This window comes from Corvus cornix, chromosome 4, assembly GCF_000738735.6.
Source record: "Corvus cornix cornix isolate S_Up_H32 chromosome 4, ASM73873v5, whole genome shotgun sequence".
Lineage (NCBI taxonomy): Eukaryota > Metazoa > Chordata > Aves > Passeriformes > Corvidae > Corvus > Corvus cornix.
Genome location: NC_046334.1, coordinates 21,243,285 through 21,266,121, shown reverse-complemented (window position 1 = coordinate 21,266,121; position 22,837 = coordinate 21,243,285). Strand labels below are relative to the sequence as shown.

The 22,837-nt window shown below is 42.7% G+C and overlaps 1 protein-coding gene across 1 annotated transcript in view; it reads left to right on the top strand.

The window, feature by feature from the left end:
* UNC5C (unc-5 netrin receptor C) overlaps nucleotides 1-22,837 on the top strand; it is a 252,492-nt gene that overhangs the window by 176,325 nt on the left and 53,330 nt on the right. The window contains exons 4-5 of the mRNA XM_039550969.1: nucleotides 1,588-1,731; nucleotides 15,058-15,161. Of these exons, the coding sequence (XP_039406903.1) occupies nucleotides 1,588-1,731; nucleotides 15,058-15,161 (248 nt within the window). The remainder of the gene's footprint in view (nucleotides 1-1,587; nucleotides 1,732-15,057; nucleotides 15,162-22,837) is intronic.

Here is a 22,837-nt window from a genome sequence, read left to right as displayed (position 1 = left end):
TTCAAGGCTCTTTGCAAGATTATGTTTTTGAAATGGCAATGGTGTTCTCTACAGGCAGACAGGCATTAGAAATTTGTCAATACTTGGGCATCATCAGCAAAGACCAAACATGCTGAGAAGAGGTGTGAGTGCTCTCTCCCACCCCCACCCTGTAATTAAGAGTCTTTTGACCAGGCAGTCCATTTTGAAGCAGAGAAAGGGGTTGTGTGAGTATGAAACCCACAGTGGTTGTCATTAGAGGATCTGCACATTTTGCCAGCAATTCTCGCAGTGGTGTCTGAGACACCGCAAAATTTCCTTGCACTTGTAAGAAGCAAAACAGCTTCCCCAGAGAGAGCAGTGTGTGGGAAATGTGGGCAAATATCGGTCTGCTTGGAAGGATGGCAAGTGGGTCACTGTCCTCGTGGGTGCAACTGTGGGTTTGGGGGAGGGTTGTGCTGAGATGGGTTATAGAGGCCAGGGCCAGAGAGACTGTGAGGCACTGAATTGTGTTTCACTGTGTTATAAAATCTCTTTAAAAATTATTCCAGTATCTGCAGCATATATGACAGTAGTAGTGCCCATCTTGCAGCTTGCAATAACCATACTGCAGCACATGTGCTCATCATTACAAAGTATCATTTTCTGCCGTCCTAAAAACCATTTTCCTGGGCAGTTCAGTGTCACAGTGAAAGAACTTCTTCCTGTGCTGTGTCTGTCTAGGATAAAGAGATGAAGTACTTTATCAAAAGGGCTAAGGAAGTTGTATAAATTGAATGACTATGTGGTTTTATGATATATCAAAATAAAACTGCGCTGCAATATCTCTTGATGTAAATTGTCCTAGAGATGTGGTACAATTTATATTAGCTGAGGTGCTGTTCCCCTGATTTGTCTAAAATACATGCTGTATGTGATAAAAGTCAAAATCTCAGCAATTAGTTTTTCACTCACCCACATCTCTCATTATGCAGATAGAGTGGAAGGTTTTTTCCCTCCCCATCCTTATGACAGTCTGTGTTGCTGAGTGGATATTTGTAGAGAGCTGGAAGGACTCCCAGCAGATCTGCAAGCAGACTTCTGTAACTACACTCTTTCTGTCCATCTGATGCCTTTTCCTGGTCTTAAAATCAAGAGGCATACACGGTTAGAAGGGGAGAAGGGATTTTACCTTGGGATTTATTTTAAGGATCCTTAGGTGCACACGTCCAGGTCATATGCATCGAGATGCACCCCGCCGAGTCTATATCCCCAAAGATCGGGTATAACATTATAGGTTTTACTAATTAGCGTATCTATCAAAGATTCCCCAATGAGAGGTTCAAGTGAGCCCCCCTCCCCAAGGAGCCTTCCCCTGGATGGTTCTATCTTGGTTTACAGAATGTGTTCTGGAGAGGACCTTGGGGTCTGGGGCACACTGATCCCTAGCTATGAAGCTTCTGAAATGTCTCTTAGCTTGACAAACAAGTCCAAGAATGTAGGCAAAAAGCACTGAGAATACAGAAGTTGTAAAAAGGTGTAACAGGGGTATGAAAGAAAAGGCAAAAAATCTTTATGGCATCACATCAATAAGCCCAACACTGATCAGTGTTCCTTGCACCCTGACAGGTCTGATTGTCCGGGAGGTCAGCATCGAGATTTCCCGCCAGCAAGTGGAGGAGCTCTTCGGGCCGGAGGATTACTGGTGCCAGTGTGTTGCCTGGAGCTCCGCAGGCACCACCAAGAGCCGGAAAGCCTACGTCCGCATTGCATGTGAGTGCTTCGGTTGCAGCTTGGGTCTGGTGGTGTTTCCTTGAGGAGAAGTGCAATCCCTGCCGTTTGAGGGAGATACTTAGTTTCCAGCCACTTAGGCTCTGTGTTTTGTGCAGTTATTGATGCATACTGAAATGGAGGCCTTCAGAAATAGTCACAAGAGTTTCAGTTTATTCTCTTCTTAAGAGCTGAACCTCATTCTTCTCCTATATGTGGCATCAAAACCAGTATTTATTGGGTACAGCAGTTTTATGTTTCAATAAAAGTGTGTGATACTAACAAGAAGAAACCTTAACAAAGCAAGCTATGAAAAGAGGCGATAGCTGTTTTCTTCACAGACCCACAGAGTGTTTGAGTCTGGAAGGCACCTTTTGAGGTTATCTGATCTAACCCTTGGCTCAAGCAGGGCCACTTAGAGCCAATTACCCATGACCATCTCCAAATGGCTTTTGAGTATCTCCAACAAAGGAGACCGCACCAGCTGTCTGGGCAACCTATGCCACTGCTCAGTCACCCTCACAATGAGAAAGTGTTGCCTGATGTTCAGAGTGAACTTCCTGTGTTTCATCTTCTTTCCATTGCCTCTGGTCCCATCACTGGCCTCCACTGAAAAGAGCCTGCTATGTCTTTGTTGTGCTCCCCTATCTGGTGTTTATACACATGGATGGGATCCCCCTGAGCCTTCTCCTCTCCAGGATGAACAGTGCCATCTCTGTCAGCTTTTTCTTGTTGGAGAGATGCTGCTGTCATCTTTGTGGCCCTTTGCTGGACTGCCTCCATATAGCCATGTGTCTCTTGAACTGGGGAGCCCAGAACTGGTTCCAGCACTCCAGGTGTGGCCTCACAAGGGCTGAATGGAGGGAAAGGATGAGCTCCCTCACCTATTGTCAATACTTTTTCTCTAACACAGCCCAGGACAGCATTAGCCATATTTGCTCATGTTTGCCACGTTTCTGACTCATTATTGGCTTGGTGTCCACCAGAACACCCAGGGTCTTTTCTGTAAAGCTGAAAATATATGTCACTGCAGTCAGACAATAAAGCTGCTGTTCCTTAGCAAAGAAAAAAGTGTGTGTTTAGCATATCATATGATCAGATTGGGAATATGAGTTTGAAAGTGGTCATCTCAACCCTAGTATTTCATCATTGTTATTCATGGCTACTAACCTCAGTATTTATTTGGAACCATTCCCAGCTTAGACCCCAAGAACACAGGGCAACCAGTTCCCTGAAAACAGATCTTCATTTGACTGTACAAATATTTAATGTTCATTAATTTTCAAAGAGGTTCTTTTCTTTGTAATAGAGTAGTCACACTGGGGACTCCCACTTCTCTTTCACATGATGAAACACTGTTCTGTATAATAGGAATAAAATATATCATCTAGAATTGCCTCTCTTCCACTGCTTTCACCTCAGCAAAAACACATTTTGTGAGAAAAGGTCATTAGAAGCTATATTTGCAACATATTTCCTGTACTGTGCCTAACAATTTATAATGGGATACGAGAATTCTTCCAGCCAAATAAAGCTTTTCACAGACACGTTAGGGGAAGGACTCTCTGTCATTATAACTCTCCATTAAGGGCTTGATTCTCTTTCTGTTCTTGAGAAAGTACTACTTGGTTAAATCCTCAAAGAGGAGGTACCTTCTTATAAACATCCAGATACAAATCTCAGAGGTGCCATTTGAATACCCATTTTTGAATGCTTTTAGTCCAAGTAACTGACTGGAAAAAGGGACCTGTGCTTTTGAGTACAGGACTACCTTCAGAGAAGAATTTCCCCAGGGCTAAGGGGAATTAAAATTATTGTACAAAAATATCCAAAATGCAAAAGCAGAAATACCATTACCTGTGTGCATATTGCTTTCCCGTGGCAGGAAGCTTTTCAAAACTTTGAGGATTTTCCTTTTTTGTACTGAAACAAAAGAGAGTGATTTCAATTCTTTTTTTCTTCCAAACAGTCAGCATTTCAGAGAGGCTTAGCAATGTTTGAACAGGTTTTTTAGATTAGGACTCTGCAGTTAACTCATTCAGTAGATTTTCATGTCCTGCCAGGTAGCCCTTAACAGATGACCATTAAATTAACACAGTTTGGAAGTATTTTATATATACTTAAGTGTATTTTACTTGATATTTAAGTAATTTTAGTGTGCTGGCATACCTGTGCACCTAATTTCTATAAAACACACAATCATTATGCGTGAATGCAAGTTATTTTATATCAACTGACATTCCCAGGTGTCCACATTTCTATTGAAGGTGCTCATAATACAGAGCTTGCTTATTTTTCTTACTATATTTTGGAAAAAGGGGAACAATCGGTTCAGTGATTTTTCCAGAGTCTCAGTGGCTTTTTTTTTTTCCCCCCGCAGAAAAGTCTAATTAAATAAACACCAGGAAGTTTTATAGGCCTGTAACTCAAATGTGGCTTTGTATTTTACTGAAGTTTTTTTAACCTCTTGTCCCTGAATTTGGGGTTCTTGGACAGCTGTGGCACAGGCAAGTCACTTAGAGTCCTTGGGGTTAAGGGTTGAAGTATTAGTCCTTCCATCTGCAGACTTTAAACCAGCAGCAAAAGCACATTCTCTGCAAAATTGTCCATGCACAGATTTCTAGAAATTTCTCAGGTAACTCAGGCCTATTTTTTAGGAACTCAGACAGCTGATGTGGGGAATATGCCTTACTTTCTGACTTTATTTGATCTGCGAGATGACTGTTTTAAACTCCATGTTTTAAACTCAGTTACACCAACACTCATCTGTATTCACAGCTTTGACTTCTTAGGACTGAATCTGCACTGGCAATATAATAGTTGTGTCACAATAAACTTCCAACACAGCTGGTTAAGTACTCTGATGGTTACACATGAGGCTGGGGTACGACGTAGGTTCTATGCAGTATTTATTAATCCAGGCAGTCAAGGATGTCCAAAAAGGGACAGAAGAGTCCATCTCTCCACATCAGTCTGTAGCTATAGCTGCTTATTTGTCACCAATGTGGTCTTCCCTTTTAATTGGCACAAGAGTGAGCACTGACACCTTTAGGAAAGGTGAGGGGCCAATGAAGTGTGTAAACTACTTAAGTGGAATTATTTGTCTTAATACCCGAACCTGGTGATTTTATCTTGGCAGGTAAAAATGTAGCATAGCTAGCCATATCTAGCACATTAAGAAAAGCTTCTCTCCTCTTTCTCTCTCTCTCTCTCCTCCTCTCCCTCTCCTTTTCTCTCCCTCTCCCTCTTTCTCTCTCTCCCTCTGCCTATTCATCTCCTCCTTTTCTCCTCATCCCCTTTCAGTCTTTTCTCCCTTATGCCCTTATGTCTTATTCTGAAATTATTGTGTCCTCTCAAGGGCTGGAGCTGCACTCCATTAAAACAAACAAACAGAAAAATAGCACCCAGCATCACTGTTCACTGAGCGTGTAATAGAATTAACTGAAAAGTAATTTGAAAGTGTGAAAAATGTGCATCCTGGAAAAGCAGCTTGTGTTTGTTTAATACAGGGTCAGGCATGTGTCAGAAAGTACATAACAACCTGGTCAATGGAAGTGCTCTGTGAAAATCAATTGCAACATTGCTTTGACCAAGAGCTTCAGTTATTCAGGAAAGGAGTGATCAATAAATATGGAGTAAAGATGCTGCTGGTTTTCAAAGGTTGCCCATGCTGGCAATATAGACAGGAAAAGAGTCTGAGTCTAAAGACAACATTCCAGCTTCCCTAAGTGTTCAGGGCATTTAAGAGCAAATCACTGTTGCACTCCTGGATCATGAGTATGCTGGGAAATTACTCCCTTCTGTGCAGGCTGTTTGTGCAAAGGCATGTTTTTCCTGTTTCATGGAATTCATCATCCCGGAGCATTGGTCTCCCCATGAGAGCAGAGCTGAGCATTTCATCCTGTTAAACCAGCAGATTTGTGGAGATTAATTTTCACTTTGCCATTTTAGATATATCAGAAACCAACAAAGTAGTGACACCTAATGTATGCATGTTGGTGGAGCTGGAAAGATACAATAAATTTTCTGAGGTATTTGCCTAGGAAAGTGCTAAAACACATTTCCTATTTATTCGCACATTTCTGATTTATTCTAGGCAAATCCTATCAGGAGCCTTAGGAGTCACTAATATGTTTTGATACAGTTTTCCTTCTTAATTAAAAATTTTTCCTGTTGTGGAGGGAGGGAGAAAGGAGAGGGATTGGGCAACTTTACCTTTGACTGTGAAAAATGCAACCAAATATAAAGTTTTAATGTGAATTTTCTGTAACAGAGCTTATGTCATTGAGCAGATAAAACCGAACAGGGCAAAATTCCTGATAAAACAATGAATGAGATCTGAGCCTGTGTAACCAAAAGTAGAATTAAACCCACTGGAAAATACATCTGATAAAGACTAAACAGTAGCTGCAGGGTTTGACCTAATTTTTAGATCAGATAATAAGGGGGTGGCTAAGACAAATTGCTTTGAGCCCCTGTGCATAGAGCAACCTCACTTTCCATTTGCACCAGTTTGGTGTTGCTGTAGCTTCACTGACTTCATTATGTTAACCCATGCCCTCCTTGAGAAAATATAGTAAAAATTCAAGCCCTAAATCTGCTCCCAGGTTTTGGATTTGTTGGACATCTATGAGAAAATAGAAGCTTTTTCTGTAATTTCTGTTACCTGATCTTTCTTTGGTGTAATGGATGTGAGTAGTTTTTTCTTTTCCTTTATTCATTATCTTAAAATCAGAATTTGAAAAACAAAAAGAAAAAAAATTTTAAAAGCCCCTGATATATTAAGGAACTGTGCTTGTTAATCTTTTTTATAATTTTGTACTAGTTTCCGATGTACTTATCTGAAAGCCTTTATTCCCCCAGACATTTTTTCAAAGGCATGCAGTTAATATATGCATGTCAGATACTGTATACTGATAAGATAAATGCAGTACAGAAAAATAGATTGGTTCATCTGATGGTTTATTGCTGCTTACAAGGGGTATGCAGTTATGCAAAGAAGCAGATATGAAAAACAATCACATATTCTTTACTGATACTTGTTTATCTCACCTTTTAGAGCTGGGGCCCACACTCTGTGTCACATGTCTGCAGTGCCTTTCTTTCTTCCTTCACATACCTGATTCAAGCAGAGCTGTGAGGACACGTGCAGCCACAAAAGCATTAGAGCCCTTTGCAATAGGTACAAGGTTGGGTGGATGTTGAGATAAGCAGAGGGAGCTAGGAAGGCCAACACTTAAAAAATTTTGATAGGAAGGTATGTTCAGGTAATCCAGTATTAAAATCCAGTATTAAAAAATATCATAAAAATGTGGTTCGTGTACTTTGGTAAGTGTGTATGAGAGTTAGCAAAGATAGGACCTTAATTCCTTCCTTCCTTCCTTGTGTACCATTTAAGTTGCTACTAATCAATATCTGCTGCTTGTAGTGAATAAAGGGATGACTGAGGCACGTGGTCTTGAGATTACTGACGAACAACAGATTACAGAAAGGGCAGCAAAGAGGTTAACTGTGCATTTAGCATATTCAATCCTACCTACCACTCTGCTTGTGCTCCTGATCAGCATGTTTCTGTACCACTTCCCAAGTTAACAGGCATGACCACTCCCAAATTTAAGAATGCTTTTACAACAGTAATAAATACAAATTACATTTCATTGAAGAGCCAAGACTCTATCTAGGGTGGACTTGATGTTAGCATTGCTTAAAAAACAAAAGAAAACACCTTTACTGAATTTAATGTAATCCCTCTGTAGGAGCCTTGAGAATATCCTACCTACACTGTCCTGCCTAAGAAATTATCATCTTTCAGTAGAGTCTGCTTAGGACCTTAGTGCTGATGGATCCAGCCAGGAAGTTAACAAAATTTTGCTTGTATTTTAGTAGTGAGCAGACAGCTGTGTGAGTTAGGTTATTATACCAGAAGTGCAACAACAAAATACCATTTATATAAATATTTTTCATTTTTAGTGTTTCAGTGTCTTGTAAATTCAATTCTACATATCAATTGTAATGTACACCTGATGTTTCTAATGTCCATCTTTACTACCTTTAGCGCATCTGTCATGTAAAAAGGCACCTGTCGAGGTTAGATCATTTGAACATTACATTTAGATTTATTTGAAAAGCAAGAACTTAGGAGTCCATCTTCAATCACCAAATAAAATAATGAATAGAATTAAGTTTATAAGTTGGTTTTCAGGTTAAACTTATAACAAAATATTGAGGTATCAAGTTAGAAGAGGAGGAGAACAGTACGATCAGTGTGCACCCAGGAACCTATCTGCTCAGTGGATTCTTGATAAAATTTGTTTGCTTGTATCTTTTACAGTTGTTTCAATACCAAATGTGTTGAGTGGATCATTCTTCGTTATAAGTACAGCCCTCAAGGAAGCTGTGTTGCAAAAGAGTGTTTAGTCTTATGAGCACCCAGCTGAACTAGCTTAGAGCTAAAGAGAGGAGGGGAAAAGAATGGGGTTTTTGCAGATCTGTAGACAGTGAGTCTCTAGAAAGTCTTCAGGGTACCCCAGCTGGTTAAAGATGCCATTGACAGAATGAAGGCTGGCCAGTCTGCACCTCCCATTGGTTCAGGCTGAAAATACAAAGGAAATAAAAGCGGAGAGAAGGTCCTGAGCTCCGGCAGAGTGTCTTGCAGATTGAAGCCTGGCAAGCAAAGGGTGTTCCTCACCTCCTTCTGTTGTTCAGGTCAGTGGATAGAGCAGCCTGCATCCCCAAAACAAGGTGTGCACTTCTAAGAAGCTGCCTCAGTTCCCCTCAGCTTCTTGGCCGTGAAAGCTTATGCTGCTTCCTGGCTGTGTGGGGTGTCAGCCTTACTGCCTGGGCCAACAGAGGGCTTACAGACAAGCTCAGCCCAAGCCATGAGCTGCCAGGCATCTTTGGAAAGGTGGAAGTTCCACCATCCTTGATGTTCCTCTCCAGACTGAGAAGGTGGCTGTGTCAGCCTCATGGTGCTGCAACATTTGTCTTTAGGACTGGCCAGAAGTGAAATAGCCCCTCCAGCGAAGGAAAGAGTAGCACAGAGTTGTGTATTGAGCATTAAGACAGAGTTTTGAGGTGTTAACTTATTTCCTCAGTCCTCAGCTCCAGCTGCTGTGCATGGGCCAGCTGAGAGCACAGCCCTGTCCAGCTGCAATTCCATTCCATGAGCAGCGGTGCTCTGGAGGAGGGCAGGAGGCTTTGATCGACTCCCAGCGTGCAGCTGATACAGCAGCGCAAGACACCACACTTAAAAAGCCATTGATAGAGGTTGCAGAGGAATCCCCTGGGTTACTGACTGATGATACTCCTGTGACTGTCTCACTGGAAATCTGGTTTGATCTAATTATTAACACAGAGATGGAACCACACAAGAACAAAATGGAAAATAAGAGGTTTTTGAACCTAACCTTTCCATTGTTTGCCCACCAGTGCAATTGATCTCCGCGCCAAGGTCATAGACTCAACTGTGAACAGAAATGCAAGGCCAAAGTGTGCCTGACAGGGCATGGTTTCTTACATTTGTATTTGCCATTCAGTCTTTAATGGCTTTTTTGGAAGCAAAAAAGGTGTCTCTTAACTCCATCCATGTTGTGGGAATTGATGGAAGAGGAAGAGACCAGTTTTACAGTATTAGTCATGTTTCTCAAACTAAGAATCAGTCATCCAAGTTTGGGAACGCACTGAGATGTGTTTTCATAAGCATGTGGATTCTCTTTGTAGAACATCAGTGGCATTTTACCACTCTTTTCCCACAACTATTTTTTTGTTCGGGTGTTCTTACTAGTTTAGGTAAAATTAAAACAGACATGAACCTTGACTCTTGAGAGCACTCTCAAGGGAAGGAGGTAGACTTGAAATCTTGCCTACATATCGCATATCTAAAACCAGCTAAAATTATATTCACTATTCACTTTTTCTCTGGTGTTTTAATTGTATTTTTTGCTTATGACACATTTGGTTTTATATGGATGTCTGTATATACTTACCTACATAAAGCAAGCTATCTTCTGTAAGGAAATATATTTTGTGGAGGTCTTTTCACATTCCTAAACTGTTGTTTCTCTGAAAGCTCACACTGCACGTATTTCTCTCAATGCCCATAGTTAATATGACAGTTGTATAGAAAAAAAATGTGGGTTTTTTCTTTTTGTGCTCTTCAAGCTTGCTCATACTTTAGGTTGTTTGTTATAGGAGGAAAGTTGACATTGGAGTTACTAGAAGGCGCAGAGAGTCTTAAAGGTCTACCAAGGGCAGAAATCCATCTTTCCCTGACAGTAATGCTGCATTGTTCTGTTCGTCTGGTTTGCATCTAATGCCTGGCTGACAACTGTCTGTTTTTCATGCTCATTCATTAGTCACCCTTGCATTAGCACCATGTTGAAGTGCCTGGTCTGCCTCTTATCACATTTCTCAGAAATGATAAAAGATATCCTTATAGTTTTACCCACCCACACATCAGAGTAAAACCCAGAACAACAAAGAGATAAAATATATTTGATTAAAAAAAAAAATAATAGGGTCATTCTTCGCTCTTTGTTAGAAGCTGACAGGTAGAAAAGGAAGTGGGGAAATGACATGACTTAGTGTATAATCTATTACCTTTGGCAGGCAAAAATGCCACTTCTGAGTGTTTTGTAAGATAAAAATGCACTAAACATATAATGAAGTAATTTAGCAGTGCACCAAAAATTAGATCTAATGCCCCTTTGCCCAAAAAGCATAGCAATTCAGAAGTAAAGTTAACAATCTGGTGTACACTGAGAGTCTGATTTCCCATTACTTTATTTCAGTTTTATGCTTATGAAAATTCTCTTATTTCAATGCAGCTCTTATGCAGCCATATGTCCTTACCAGAGAGGGTTGTGCAGGAGTATTTCAGGAGTCTTGGAGGGAAGTCTCACCATAAGTATGCTGTAAACGTGCTGCAATATATGCCACAAGAGCCCCCCCTGAATTTAGTAGGACTGTGCTTTAATAAGGAAAATAGCCCGGCTCAAGGTGGCAGACCAGAATTTTAATTGGTGTCTTTGGTTTCTTTTATGAAGGCAGCCTTGAAGGGAAGGTAGAGGTGGGGTAAAGCTCCTGGTGGGGTTGCAGGCTGTTACCTGAGCCTGGCAGTGATCCCTACCTGCAGCTGGGTGAGATCTGTCAGAGAGCTGCTGAAAGACAAGGTGCACCCTTCAGCACCACTGTCCCCCCCCGGCTCGCTCCACTATGGAGAATATTACCTGCGTAAGGGAAGGAAGAGTATTGCTAACACAGACAGTATAGGATTATTCTACATTGCCAAACTAATAATGGAAAGTGCAGCTGCCTTTCTCTCGTGCCCCCCCTACGGAAGGTGAGGGTAGAGAAGGTGCTCTCTCAGCGACTCAGTAACAGGGCTGCTGCCAACCCCAGGCTTTAATAATGCACATTGCCTCTTCACAGACAGAGAGGTCCTGATCCAGAATGGATCAAATGTTTTATTGATTTGCTTTTCCAGGCATATTTTCTGAAGATTGTTAAAGCTTCTTCTTTTTCTCTTTTTTTAACTGGGATGTATTTTATTAGTCTCTTACCATTCTCTGGGAAAATGAATCCCTTCTGTCCTTGCTCACAAGCAATTGTAGCTTATATGACACTTTGAGAAATTGAAAAGTGTTATTGAAAATACTCTGCTTGGGAAAGATCCAAAGTCCCTCAGTACATTAGCAAGCTCACCCACTCCCAGCTGACTGTGTGAGGTTTCCATGATGACTATAATTGTTAAATGGCAAAGGAAGTTGAGGATTGAAGAACTAGAAGGATGTCCTTGTTGTCCACAGAAATCATAGCAAGGGCCATAGAGAAAAAGCAGTCATTTCAAAAACCAGAGCTGTCTAAATGGGGTGTTTCATGATGGTTACAGCAGATGATGAAGATGTTTGTTCAGGCCCTCTGCTTCTCCATCAGTTAAAAACTCATCTTGTGTGTGTCACAACCAGCCAACCTTATGCTTGGTTAGGCCAACTAACCACAAGTGCCCTGCACTGTTGCCATCTGGGGAGCTATTTGTAGGTGACATGGCTGCAGTGGGAGGTGGTAGAATAAAGCTGTGAACACATAGGAGGGAGCCAACAGGATAGAAGAGGGAGCCAACAGGATAGAAGAGCTCCCAGTCTTGTAAATACACAATTATGTACCTTTCCCCCTGCCAAATTAGTATAGTTTACTCAAGAGTATCTAATGGCTCCTTTGAGAACATTACTGCCTATTATGTCAAAGGCCCTACTTAGTGTATTTTTAGTTTGTGGATCATTGAAATGCTTGAATCCCATGGTGCCTTTAGAGCATCCTCCCACAGCAAGGCCCTGTGGGTGAGGCAGCCGGGAGAGCTAGGGTCCCACAAAGTTCATCTCACCTGCAGCAGCACCACTGCAACTGTTCCTAGGGAAAAGGGGCTGTTCATACACAGCAATTCCAGCTGTTGATGATAAAGAGGTTAAAGGGGGACTTTTTAACTGTTATTAGAGCTTTCTAGATGAATGCTATTTACTTCTGTATGCACTAAAACTTTGGGATGTTTTAAAGGCAAGTGTTTTGTGAGAGGTGATTATTGTGCATGTGAGGCAATATAGAACATCGGAGCCCTGTTAAATGTTTCAGGAAGGTAGGCAGGACAGTAAATCAACATGTCAAGAAAAATATTCAATTATCCAATCTCCCTCTACTGTCTTCAGCCCTCTATATCTGAACACTTGAAAGCTATTATTAATATGCTATTTAATACTGTGCTTGTATGCTTCTTTTACTATTACAGTAACTTTCTCATTTTCCCTCAGCCATGATACTAGAGCACAATAATTGTCTTCATTGTGCACGTGTGTGTACCTGCTAAATGCACTAAGGTGTGCCTGATGTAGAGGTAATTCTTTTCTTCTGAAGATACAGTGGAACTAGCAATAATGTGATCTTATGGGTACTGCTAGCAATATAACCCCAGCTGTTTGCTAATTTAAAGCACACTGCGTTATCCTGACATTACATATGCCCAGGATACCTGTCAAGCCCACAGGATGGGTGAGGAGCCTGGGCCAAAGAAAGAATATAACTTCCCAAGAAACCTACCAGCTCTTGAAAGAGCTGCTCATTTCCATGTTTAACGTGCAGAATTTCAGCAAGCCAAAGCTCAGCATTTTGTCCTTAGAATGACTCCTGCCCATGGGCACCTGGAGGGTTTAAGGTTTACTCAAATGGAGCAGTAGAACCCAAATGTCGGCTGGGTAGTCTGTCAGAGAGGGTGATGAAGCTGATGGTGCTGGAGCTGGCAATGTGTTCGGAGCTCTGTGCAGACATCAGAGACTTGCTGTGGCTGTTGTCACATGAACAAGCCTCACTGGCCTGGAGTAACTCCAGTGTCACAGGGATGCTGACAGGCACAGCCTGGTGAAACTTGACATGTCATCCTAAGAGATGTTCATGGCCAGATTTTTGCTTCTCCTCTTTGCCCTGCTATCCGGTGTTGTAGGGTAAAGCCCCCTTCAGCAACAGCTGAGGTTCGAACGGTGGGGTTTGTGGTGAGGTAGCTGTGACATTGGCATGCACTTCCATTTGACAGAAGGTAACCCCAAACAAGCAGAGAGCTGGAGACCACAATTTCTTACATTGCTGCAGTGCAATGTATCAAAGCTTATCTTTTGGTGCCTTAAACTGTGGCCATAAATCTTGTCCCATCAGAGGGACTCTCAGTATCCCTGCCTTGTGTTCCAGAGGGAGCAGGAATGCCCCTGGTGGGAAAGCAATGAGGTGTGGGGCTGCTTCTCTCATGCCTGTGGTGCAGAGGAACAACTGAGATGCCTCACTTTCACTGGGGAAATGCGTGGATGTCAGAAGTTTACTGTGATATCAAGTTAAAATGAGCATCTCCAGCTATGACAGAGCTTTTTCATGGTACCATTAGACTGATACTTAATTCCAAGTAATTGACAACCACATTTTCCCAATTTAGGCTAAGAGATAGAGGTCTCATGATATTCAAAGTTTCAGAGTTTCAGGGTATCAGAGGAGCTGATTTTGGTGGCAGCCACCCCATCTCCTTTTCCACCTTTGCATTTGCCAGCCCCAGACTTTGCCTTTTGGTAGCACTGATGCAGTTTCTTGTGGGGTCAGCTCTAAAACAGATCTTGGGGGTAATCTAAATGAAAAATAACCCTTTACATGCTTTATTTGTAGACTGGTTCAATTTTCCAGCCCAGTCACAGGTTATGGCTCCAAAATATGAAATATTTGGCTTTTAAATTGTTCCCATATGACTATGTCTTGTCCAATATGACACAAGTGTTTGTGCAACCTCACTGTGAGCTGATGTACAGAAATGGTTTGACTTCAGAACAAGAAATAAAACAAAAATAACTGGGTTGTAAAGTTTTTGAAGTCAGGCCAGCTCTTTGATGTGACTTTGAGCATGGCTTCACATCCATTTGCGGAAGGAACCGGCAGCAGGGAGAAATATCCCTAGTAGCTGCTGGGGATGAATGTGCAGTTCTCCAAAGCCACGTCCTCCCTGGCACAGTGGAGAGGGTGCCAGTCCATGGCAGAAACACAGAGATAGTGGTAAGGAGAGAACTTCCAAGTCCATTTTACCATCAGTGCAAAGACATTACAGAAGTGTACAAAAAAGCCAGACTTCCCAGCTGTCCAGTACAATGAACTGGTCCTATCTTTGGAGGTGCATTCGGTGCCCTGTCAGTCTGCCACATTTCTGTGGTGCTGTGGAGGGATCCAAGCATGGTTCAGCTCCTCAAAGTGACTTTTTATTATGATCATTATTATTATTAATAATAATAACAACTTAGTGCTACAGGGATAATGATAAGGTGTAGACAAATTAGCTAAAGCTGTGAAGTTAATGCTTATGAGCTAAAAGTACATTAAATCACAGCATGAGCACTTTCATCTGTGCATTTAAGGCAACTCAGTTTATATGCTGTAGTGTTACAAATTTATTTAATTTTCCATAACTTTCTTTAGTACTTCACTGGTATAGTTCACCAAATGTAAATTATCTGAAGAAGGGACTTGTTTCACTTTTTGTTCTGTGTCTGGACATGAGCTTCCACAGGAAGCCTTGGTTCCTCACTGGGTTCACATGCTGTACCACAATATAAGTAATAAATCCACTATGAAATCTTTGCTTAATGTTGGAATGAAGTGAAAACATGACCCAGACTTTTTAAAGTGTTTTATTTTACAGGGAGCAGAACTGCTGTTTTCTCTGTCTCTTGCATTTATCCAGTTTGGCAAGCAAATGTGATTTGAATGACCAGCTGATAATAATGCTAAAGATTTCTTTTTCTTCTCCCTCCCCAGATCTCCGGAAAACTTTTGAGCAGGAGCCCTTGGGGAAAGAAGTGTCCCTGGAGCAAGAGGTCCTGCTCCAATGCCGTCCCCCTGAAGGCATCCCAGTAGCAGAGGTGAGTGACAGCAGCAGTGTCTGGCACTGGACATCCTGAGTAAGGCCTGATGGGTGGCTAATGGTGCAGTGACTTACAGCAGGGCATGATGAATGGGTGGTAATGGAGAGCTGACTGACTGCGGCTCATGGACAAGATTGATTGGGACCTGATTAACAGCTTTGGGTTGTGGTGCCTTGCTGGGCAGAGCTGCAGGCGATTTGGTTTCAGTTTTTTCTTCCCTTTGAAAAATCACAACTGTATCTGGCATCCAAAGGACACATAGCTGGGGGAATATATTAATACCAGCCTAATATCTTTCCTTTTGCTTTTGAAGAAAAAAAACCATTTCGGTTATTCTGAGGGGCACCTTTCAAACATGGTATAAAGATATTTTAATTTTTAGTTTGCCAGATTATTTCACTCGTGTGTGTGTGCACCACTCTGCCAACCTGGCATGAGAGGACGTACCATGGTTCAGTATGGGCTCCCAGGTAAAGCAGCACGACATTTGGGAAAATAGAGAATGTGTCTGCCTAAGAAGCCGTCTGCAGGGACTTAGCTGTTTCTTTTACTGACTTTTAAGCAAACTCAGAGTAGGTAGCCTGCCCTCCACCTGCAGGAGCCAGCTTGCCCTTCAGCAGAATCTGTGCCTGACAACAGCAGTGAGCAGCAGCTTCCGTAAGTGCAGCAGTGGCTCCAGCTTCAGACTCACAGCTTATGGAAGGGGGGGGTGGTCTCTGAGTCACAGAGGGGCCTCTGAAATCCTAAATCCACTGTGGGTGTTAAGAGAAAAATTGATTGCTAATGACAGTAATTCCCCTCCCTATCTGAATTCTCTTTGGGTTTCCTCTACCACGCACAGAAGAAACTGTTGCAAATTTGCATTAGGATAAGTCAGACTGTCATGGCTAAGTAGCAAAGTGGTTGTCACTCAGTGCTGATGGCTGATTTCTCAGGAGATGAAGCTTAAAGTGTTACCTCCCCATCTAACCCAAGTTTAGATTTAATCAGAATTGTAGAAACGTGTCCACAAACATGAGAAAGATAATTAGCATAGAAGAGTTTTCCCATTTTCTTGTTCCATAGGCTGTTTTCTTTCCCCATTAAGATCTCCAAAACTGTAAAGAGTGTTTAGGTCTGCTGAGCCAGCTTGCTGACAACTGTAATATTAATCAGTTGGGTTTCATCAGGAACTTAGTAGCATGCTTTTATTTTCCTTTCTGATGCTTCTTTTGCATCAAATCAACTTCTTGTTGTACCATGACAGGAGTTTTTGCACTGGGATATGTTGTTTGGGCAGTGCAGGGTACTACTGGGTAACTTCATTACCTGTACTAGAAGCAGAGATTAACGCTGACGGGTAGTTCATTTTTATGCAGTGTTACGAGCACCTCTGGAATTTCAGCAGCCAGTCCGGTTGTTCCCTCGGAAGGATCTGTTATACCCAGTCGCGTGGCTGAGACCCAAACAGCATAATTTAACATGATTTGTGGAAAGTGATCTCTGAAAAAATCCTCTGTGAACTGCTGCCATAACAGTTGTGCTTTTTCCTGCCTTCCATTATCCTGCTCACTCTGTCAGTAGCTCTTCATGACGGTGCACTGACTGGCTCGGAATCTTATTTGTACAGTGGTCAGGGCAGACACCAATTAACACTTGGCAGGCTCAGAAATCTTATACTCCCTATCTGACATTCAAAAGAACCATTCTCAATGTGGGCTTTTTCCCTCTTCTGACTTTTGAAGTCAGAAGGAGATCAAACAGCCAGATTGGACAGCCGCCTAATACAGCCTCTTTGTAGATTCTTTCGAACATTATTAAAAGAACAAAGACCTGAACACTAATGAATATGAATACCTTAATGTGACACTTTATTACAGTCACTTGCTAAAGCTAGTAAGATAAATTTAAAAAAAAAAAAAAAAAAAAAAAAGGAAAGATGAAAGATAACTTGGTGGGTTGAAGGATTACATGATTATTTTAGAGATGAATGAGTTCTTTGTTTAAGGCTTAATTTATTTGTTTGGAGAAGTTTCTGATATGGTGGTACAGGTAACTGTAAGAAGGGCTTGGGACAGGGCAGGCAGCAGACTGAGACTGTTTTCCATCTTGTTGAAAGACTGCTTTGACTCCGAGTAGGGTACTGCATATGCTGCAGATGTGGGCGGCATTTCCAAATGCTTTGGTGAGCACGTGCCTCAGACTCTTCACACTCTGGAAACTGTGTTTTGTTTAGGTTTTTTTTTCACTTACTGGCTTCTGAAGTAGTCACTGGCTTTAACACCAAAACAGATGAAGAAAAGCTTACACTGTGAAACCGTACAAAATGCACCTTCAGTGTATTGTGGTGCAGTGCTGGAGTCCAGAGTCCCAACATCTTTTGCTTGCTTTTTCTCTTTGATTCTATTTTCCCCCTTCATTCTCTGTTGGGTGTTTGGTTTGTTTTTTCCTGGTGTTTCAAAGTGGTGAGAAGAAGCATGCTCAGGGATAAATTCAGTCTTCTTTTCAGTATCTGGGGAATTCAGTCTTATCATTCCCAGCATATTTAATTGCAATTAACTGTGTCAAGCTCTTATGGATCAATCCTAGAGCAGATCTTAGGACTACTGAAAAGCTGAAACACACAGCAGCATACTGCTTCTCCAGAGGGCAAGAAGGACAAAGACAGAGCGGGGCAGGCAAAGCTTTTAAAGCAACGCTTACCAGTCCCTCAGATCCACTAGTACATGACAAGCATTAAAGCAGGCTCAGATCACGGATGTGAGGAAAAGAAAAAGAAAAAGCTAAAATCCAAATACAAACAGGTGCGTTAAAATACACCAGCCTCATGGCCGGAGGTCAAATCAAAGTACATGTCCTTGTTCACTTGGGACAAAGTAAGGAAAGGAGAGTTTCTGTGGTCTCTGGGAAAACCAGATCAGCTTCTCTGCTGTCATATACCACTTCCCACCAGCCCCAACCAGCGTGGGTGTCAGCTGCACCATGGCATCCCTCCCCACTCCCAGGTTTATAGCCAATATCAAGCTGAACAAACCTACAGGTTCTGAACCACCCAGGTAAATGTTTGGGCTGTTCCAATGCATGGCCCAGGCAAGCAGCAGAAGGACCAGCACAGGTGCTGTTACACTGGGGTTTCCACACGTAGCTGAGGGGGGAAGGGCCAAACTCACATATTCCTGCTGTGACAAAAAGAGGAAAAAAAAGAGTGGACATAGAAACAAACAGCACCCTGCCTGAGCTCTGTGCTTCTCTGCCTTCTGCTTTTCCCCAATGGGGAGAAGTAGGATAAGGTGGTTGGATCAGCAGTCTGACCCACCAGCCTCACGCTCACTGGGAATCAGACAGTTGCAGCTCCCCAACATGAACAGAAACATCCATTTCAATTCCACTCTGCTCTGTGTGTGTGATTTTTTAAACCTAATCTGAGAAGGCAGGAAGGATCCCATTCTGTGACGCTCCAACAGTAATGGCTGAGTTGTTAGCAATTAACCCCTTAGCTCATTTAACTTGTTCTTTGAAAGACGCCAGCATCGTGTTGCACATGATAAAATATAGTTAGAGACACTGAGTCACATCAAATGAGCTCATTTGGGTAGGTTATAGATCAAAACACAAATGAGATGTGAGATTGGTTAATATGCCGTAAGCTGCCAGATGAACTTTTGCATTGAAATGTATGATTTGTGGTGCCTTTAACAGGGGAGTAATTGCTTCTTTAATTTTAATTGAGGTGTTACACAGAGTAATTTAATTACAGAACAGGGTGTAGTGTATGGTTTGGTGACCCGGTTGGGTTTAAAACTGGATGTGATATTTATCCACATTCATGGCTTGATTAGGAGCTAGAGCAAGGGGAAAAGGATCGCCGAGTCAAGAGGAAAAGAGAGTGTTTTGCCGAGTCAAGATGAGTGTGACACAAACTTTATTCAGCTGCTCTTGCACAGGCAAAGGCTGGTGAAAGCTAGGGACTTCTCCAAATAGGCAGCTCCTTCTAATTGATTATTAATATGACTGCTGCTTGCATTGTTTCCTGAGAGCCTCTTATGTTTTGCAGCAGTTATCTCTTAATTGGGAGTTCATGTATGTGCATTTCCATGCAGGTGTGTGTCACTGAGGCAGTGTTTTATATTCACAGCAGGAAAGTGATCTCTACGAGAGACAAGTAGAGGAGTTTGTGGCTGGAAATGCTAATTGCTGAAAAATGACACTGTCCTTTGCGGTGCCTTGTGACATACAGCAGAGCTGCCTTTGGGTGTCAGTGGGAGGAAGAGTGGGGAGGGGGAGGCAGAAGGAGCACAGCCCAAAATGAATGAGGGCTGCTCATCTTTGGCTATGGAGAGCCATTGGGTAAGGTCTGGCCATGCAGGCCTGTCTTCTCCAAAAGTACAGGATAAAGCACCCTGCAATTGTCAGCTCCTGGTCCCCTACATTTCTGCCCCTTTTTACGCACTTTTTACCCCCCAGCCTGCTGATGGGTGGTTGAGTCACTCTTGTGAAGCATGAGACATAGGTTACCCTGTCTTGCTTGAAGGACGGGTTTGCATTTGGGTTTGTGCTTTCCTGGGAAGTACACTGACTACTAGATTATTAGTGGCCTTAATTTTACATTTCCACAGAGCAGAAAGCCATGGCAAAGTGCACAGGTCTTCTTGCAGGACTACTTTTTTTGAGACCTGAATTTTCTATGGGATCTGCCCCCATGCTTTTCCTTTCCAGTGCAGTTCCATTGTTGCCAATGTAGGTGAGGGCAGACCATGCTCCAAAGTGAATCCAGTTGCTGTATGATTCAGTTCAGGCAAAGGTGATCTGTGGGACTGGAGAACAGTCAGACTTCTAGCTCCTTCATGAAATATTACAGTGGGAGATTTTCTACAAGAGCACTGACGTGAACCCTGCTAGCTTATCCTCTTCTCTACAGCTTGCTTTCTGTGGCAAAGACAGCTCTGGGACTAGGTAGCACAACCTACCTGTCCTATTCAGGCTGCACCCAGAGCAGCATTTTATATTTTTAGTTTTGGAAGATAACACAGTGTGGGACAGAGCTTTTGGCTGCAATTTTTTTGATGAGGTAGATGAGCATACCTCCCAATTCTCCTCTTAGAGAAGACAGCTCCTCATCCACTATTCTGTACTCCTACAAGATTAGTCCATCAGGTCCTACTTTGACATGATGATTCTTGCTCACTACAAACGACAGGACTCGTAGTGCCTGAGGTGTGAGAATTACCTCTGTCAGGGCTTTGCAGAGCTCCTGGTTCTTACCAGCACCCCCAGTCACCTAATGATAGTGTCTGCCTTGCTGAGTTCCTTAGACATGAAGAATTATGATGCTCCCACGTTTTCATGGAGGTACTTCCAAAATACAGCCTGCAGAGCACACATCAGCTGTCACTCAAGAGTTGTTTGATCAGGTTTTGCTGGGTTTTACTCGGGAATTTTCATTTCACCAATTTTCAGGTGTTTCTACACCTCGTGCTTTTGCATCACTAAAATGTGTAACCATATAGTATTTACAGCCTTTTGAAACTGGTAGGAGGAGCTGTGTGTATGACGACAGGCACTATGCAATTTTGAAGTAGAGTGGGAAAGGGGTTGTCCCTGGGGACTTCAACCACCCCCCAAATCCCATCCCCGTACTGAGTTTCATGATCCCAAAAATCATGTAGCTCTGTGCTGTGAAGACTAAGATCCATCCGCCTATGCATCCAACCAAAGAACCACAGATGTCACTTTGGTAGCTTGTTTAAAGCTGCTCCTCAACAGACCCCTCCCAGATGCTTCAGGGACCGGGGAGTCCACACGGTGCCAAAAGTGCCAGTCAACATGTGCAGCTGAAACTCCTCTTTCAGGTGGGATAAGGCAGCCCAGCAACTTCTGATGGCCACATAGCAGATGCTGTGATTTTCATTTAGTAATTCCATGATCTGTGTTTGAATTTGAGACTCTGTGGAATAAAGTTGTCTGTCTGCTGCTACCAGTCCACCTCAGAAGCTTGTTCTGAGGCTTAACTTCCCAGTTGTGCATAAAGCAAAGCTGTATTGGGGCTGGAGACAACCAGCATCTGTACATACACCCTGCAAGCAGAAAGCTGGATATATGTGTAATTAAGGAAGTGTTTCCACAGCAGGAACAACAATTCTCCTTATTGGCAGCAGAAGCACAATAAGAGCAACTGAACAAAATGCTGTGGTGGTTTGCATTTGCTGTCTCATTCTCAGTATGTTTGGCAGTCTCTCATAGCTGTAATTTCCGTCTCTTTGGAGATCACTTCTTTTTCCTTTTATTTTCAATCTTAAATGTGTATGAAATATCTTTCCAGTAAACAGTACACAGAGGACAGCATCCTCTTCAGCAGACAGTTGCTGGGATGAAACCAGATACAAAATCAAATAACATTCTTCACAGAGGCACTCAAGTCTCAAGGTGCCTGAAACTGCTGCTGGCTCATATGAAAACTGCTAGAGTTTTCTCAGTCTCACTTAGACATCTTTTACTGTGTCCAAATCAGTAGTTAGCTAGTTAGTTTCACAAATGCTTTATTCCTACTGGAATATGTGTGTGTGTGTGTGTGAGTGAACCCTTACTATCAGTATGGCTTGGCACGTGTGTGTTACAGTTCAGGTGAAGCTGGGGATCTGGGATTTCCCTGTGGCTGTTGGAGGTGGTGCCAGCTCAGCAGGGACTGCTGCAAGGCGAGCAGTGCCACTGGGACCAGTTGGCACAGCTGCAGCGAACACCAACCACAATCCAGCCCGGATGGGGAACCAGATGCAAAGCAATCCTGCTGTGTCAACCAGGCATGGGGAAGGCACGGGTACAATGTTCTTGCCTTCCAAAATTACAAATTGCCTTTCATCAAGGCAAGTCTCTTGCTGCTCCCAGATGTTTGCATCTTGTTTCTTGTGGAAAATTGCACTGGCAGGCTTTGCCCATGTCTGGAGGGTGGAAGACTTGCTGTTTTCAGCAGGTGCTCTTCCCTCTGAAGATGACTCTAGGGCAAGTTGGTGCAGAGGAGGCAATGAGTGACTGGGATCCAGAACTGAGACCCTGCTGAATTTGTTCTTAAGACTGTCAGATGTGTAGGGAACAACTTGTACAATCAAGAGGGCAGCATCTAGAGGAGATCATATTCCTGTTCCATCCTCAGGTTTCTTTCAGAGTAGATGTGTTTCTGCTCCACCAGTTTCTAAAACAGTCACGCATAAGCAAGTGTGCCAAGAGATTTAAGTGCCTAGGAATGCTAGTAACTTGGTATGGCTAAATTTGTATCAGCAATTAGCTTCTGTAATAGGTTTTCCTGCGTGTGTAATCGCTTAGGTGATTTATGTTCCCTGTGTTCATTTAGTCTGCACAGAAGCCTGGCCTAGCTTTGCAAGTCTTAGTGTCTGTGTGTGCTGCTGGAAACACCCTATGGCAGCACAGGTCTGGCTGCAGCTCCCAGGTAGAGCTGAGGTGGTTATTGCAGTTTTCTGTTCTTGCCGATGGTCTTGCTTTTCATGTTGGGTGGCATGTGGCAGGTTCCTTCTGTTAATTAGAACAAATGTGCCAATTATGTTAATGTATCTCCCGATACCAATCAGTGAATGATTAGAGAAAGCACATCTGTCTCTCACCAGGGAGCAGGGTGACAGAAAAGACGCTACAAGGTATGTTGTTCTAAATTACAGCCACCTTGGATCGTGCCTTCCCCTGCT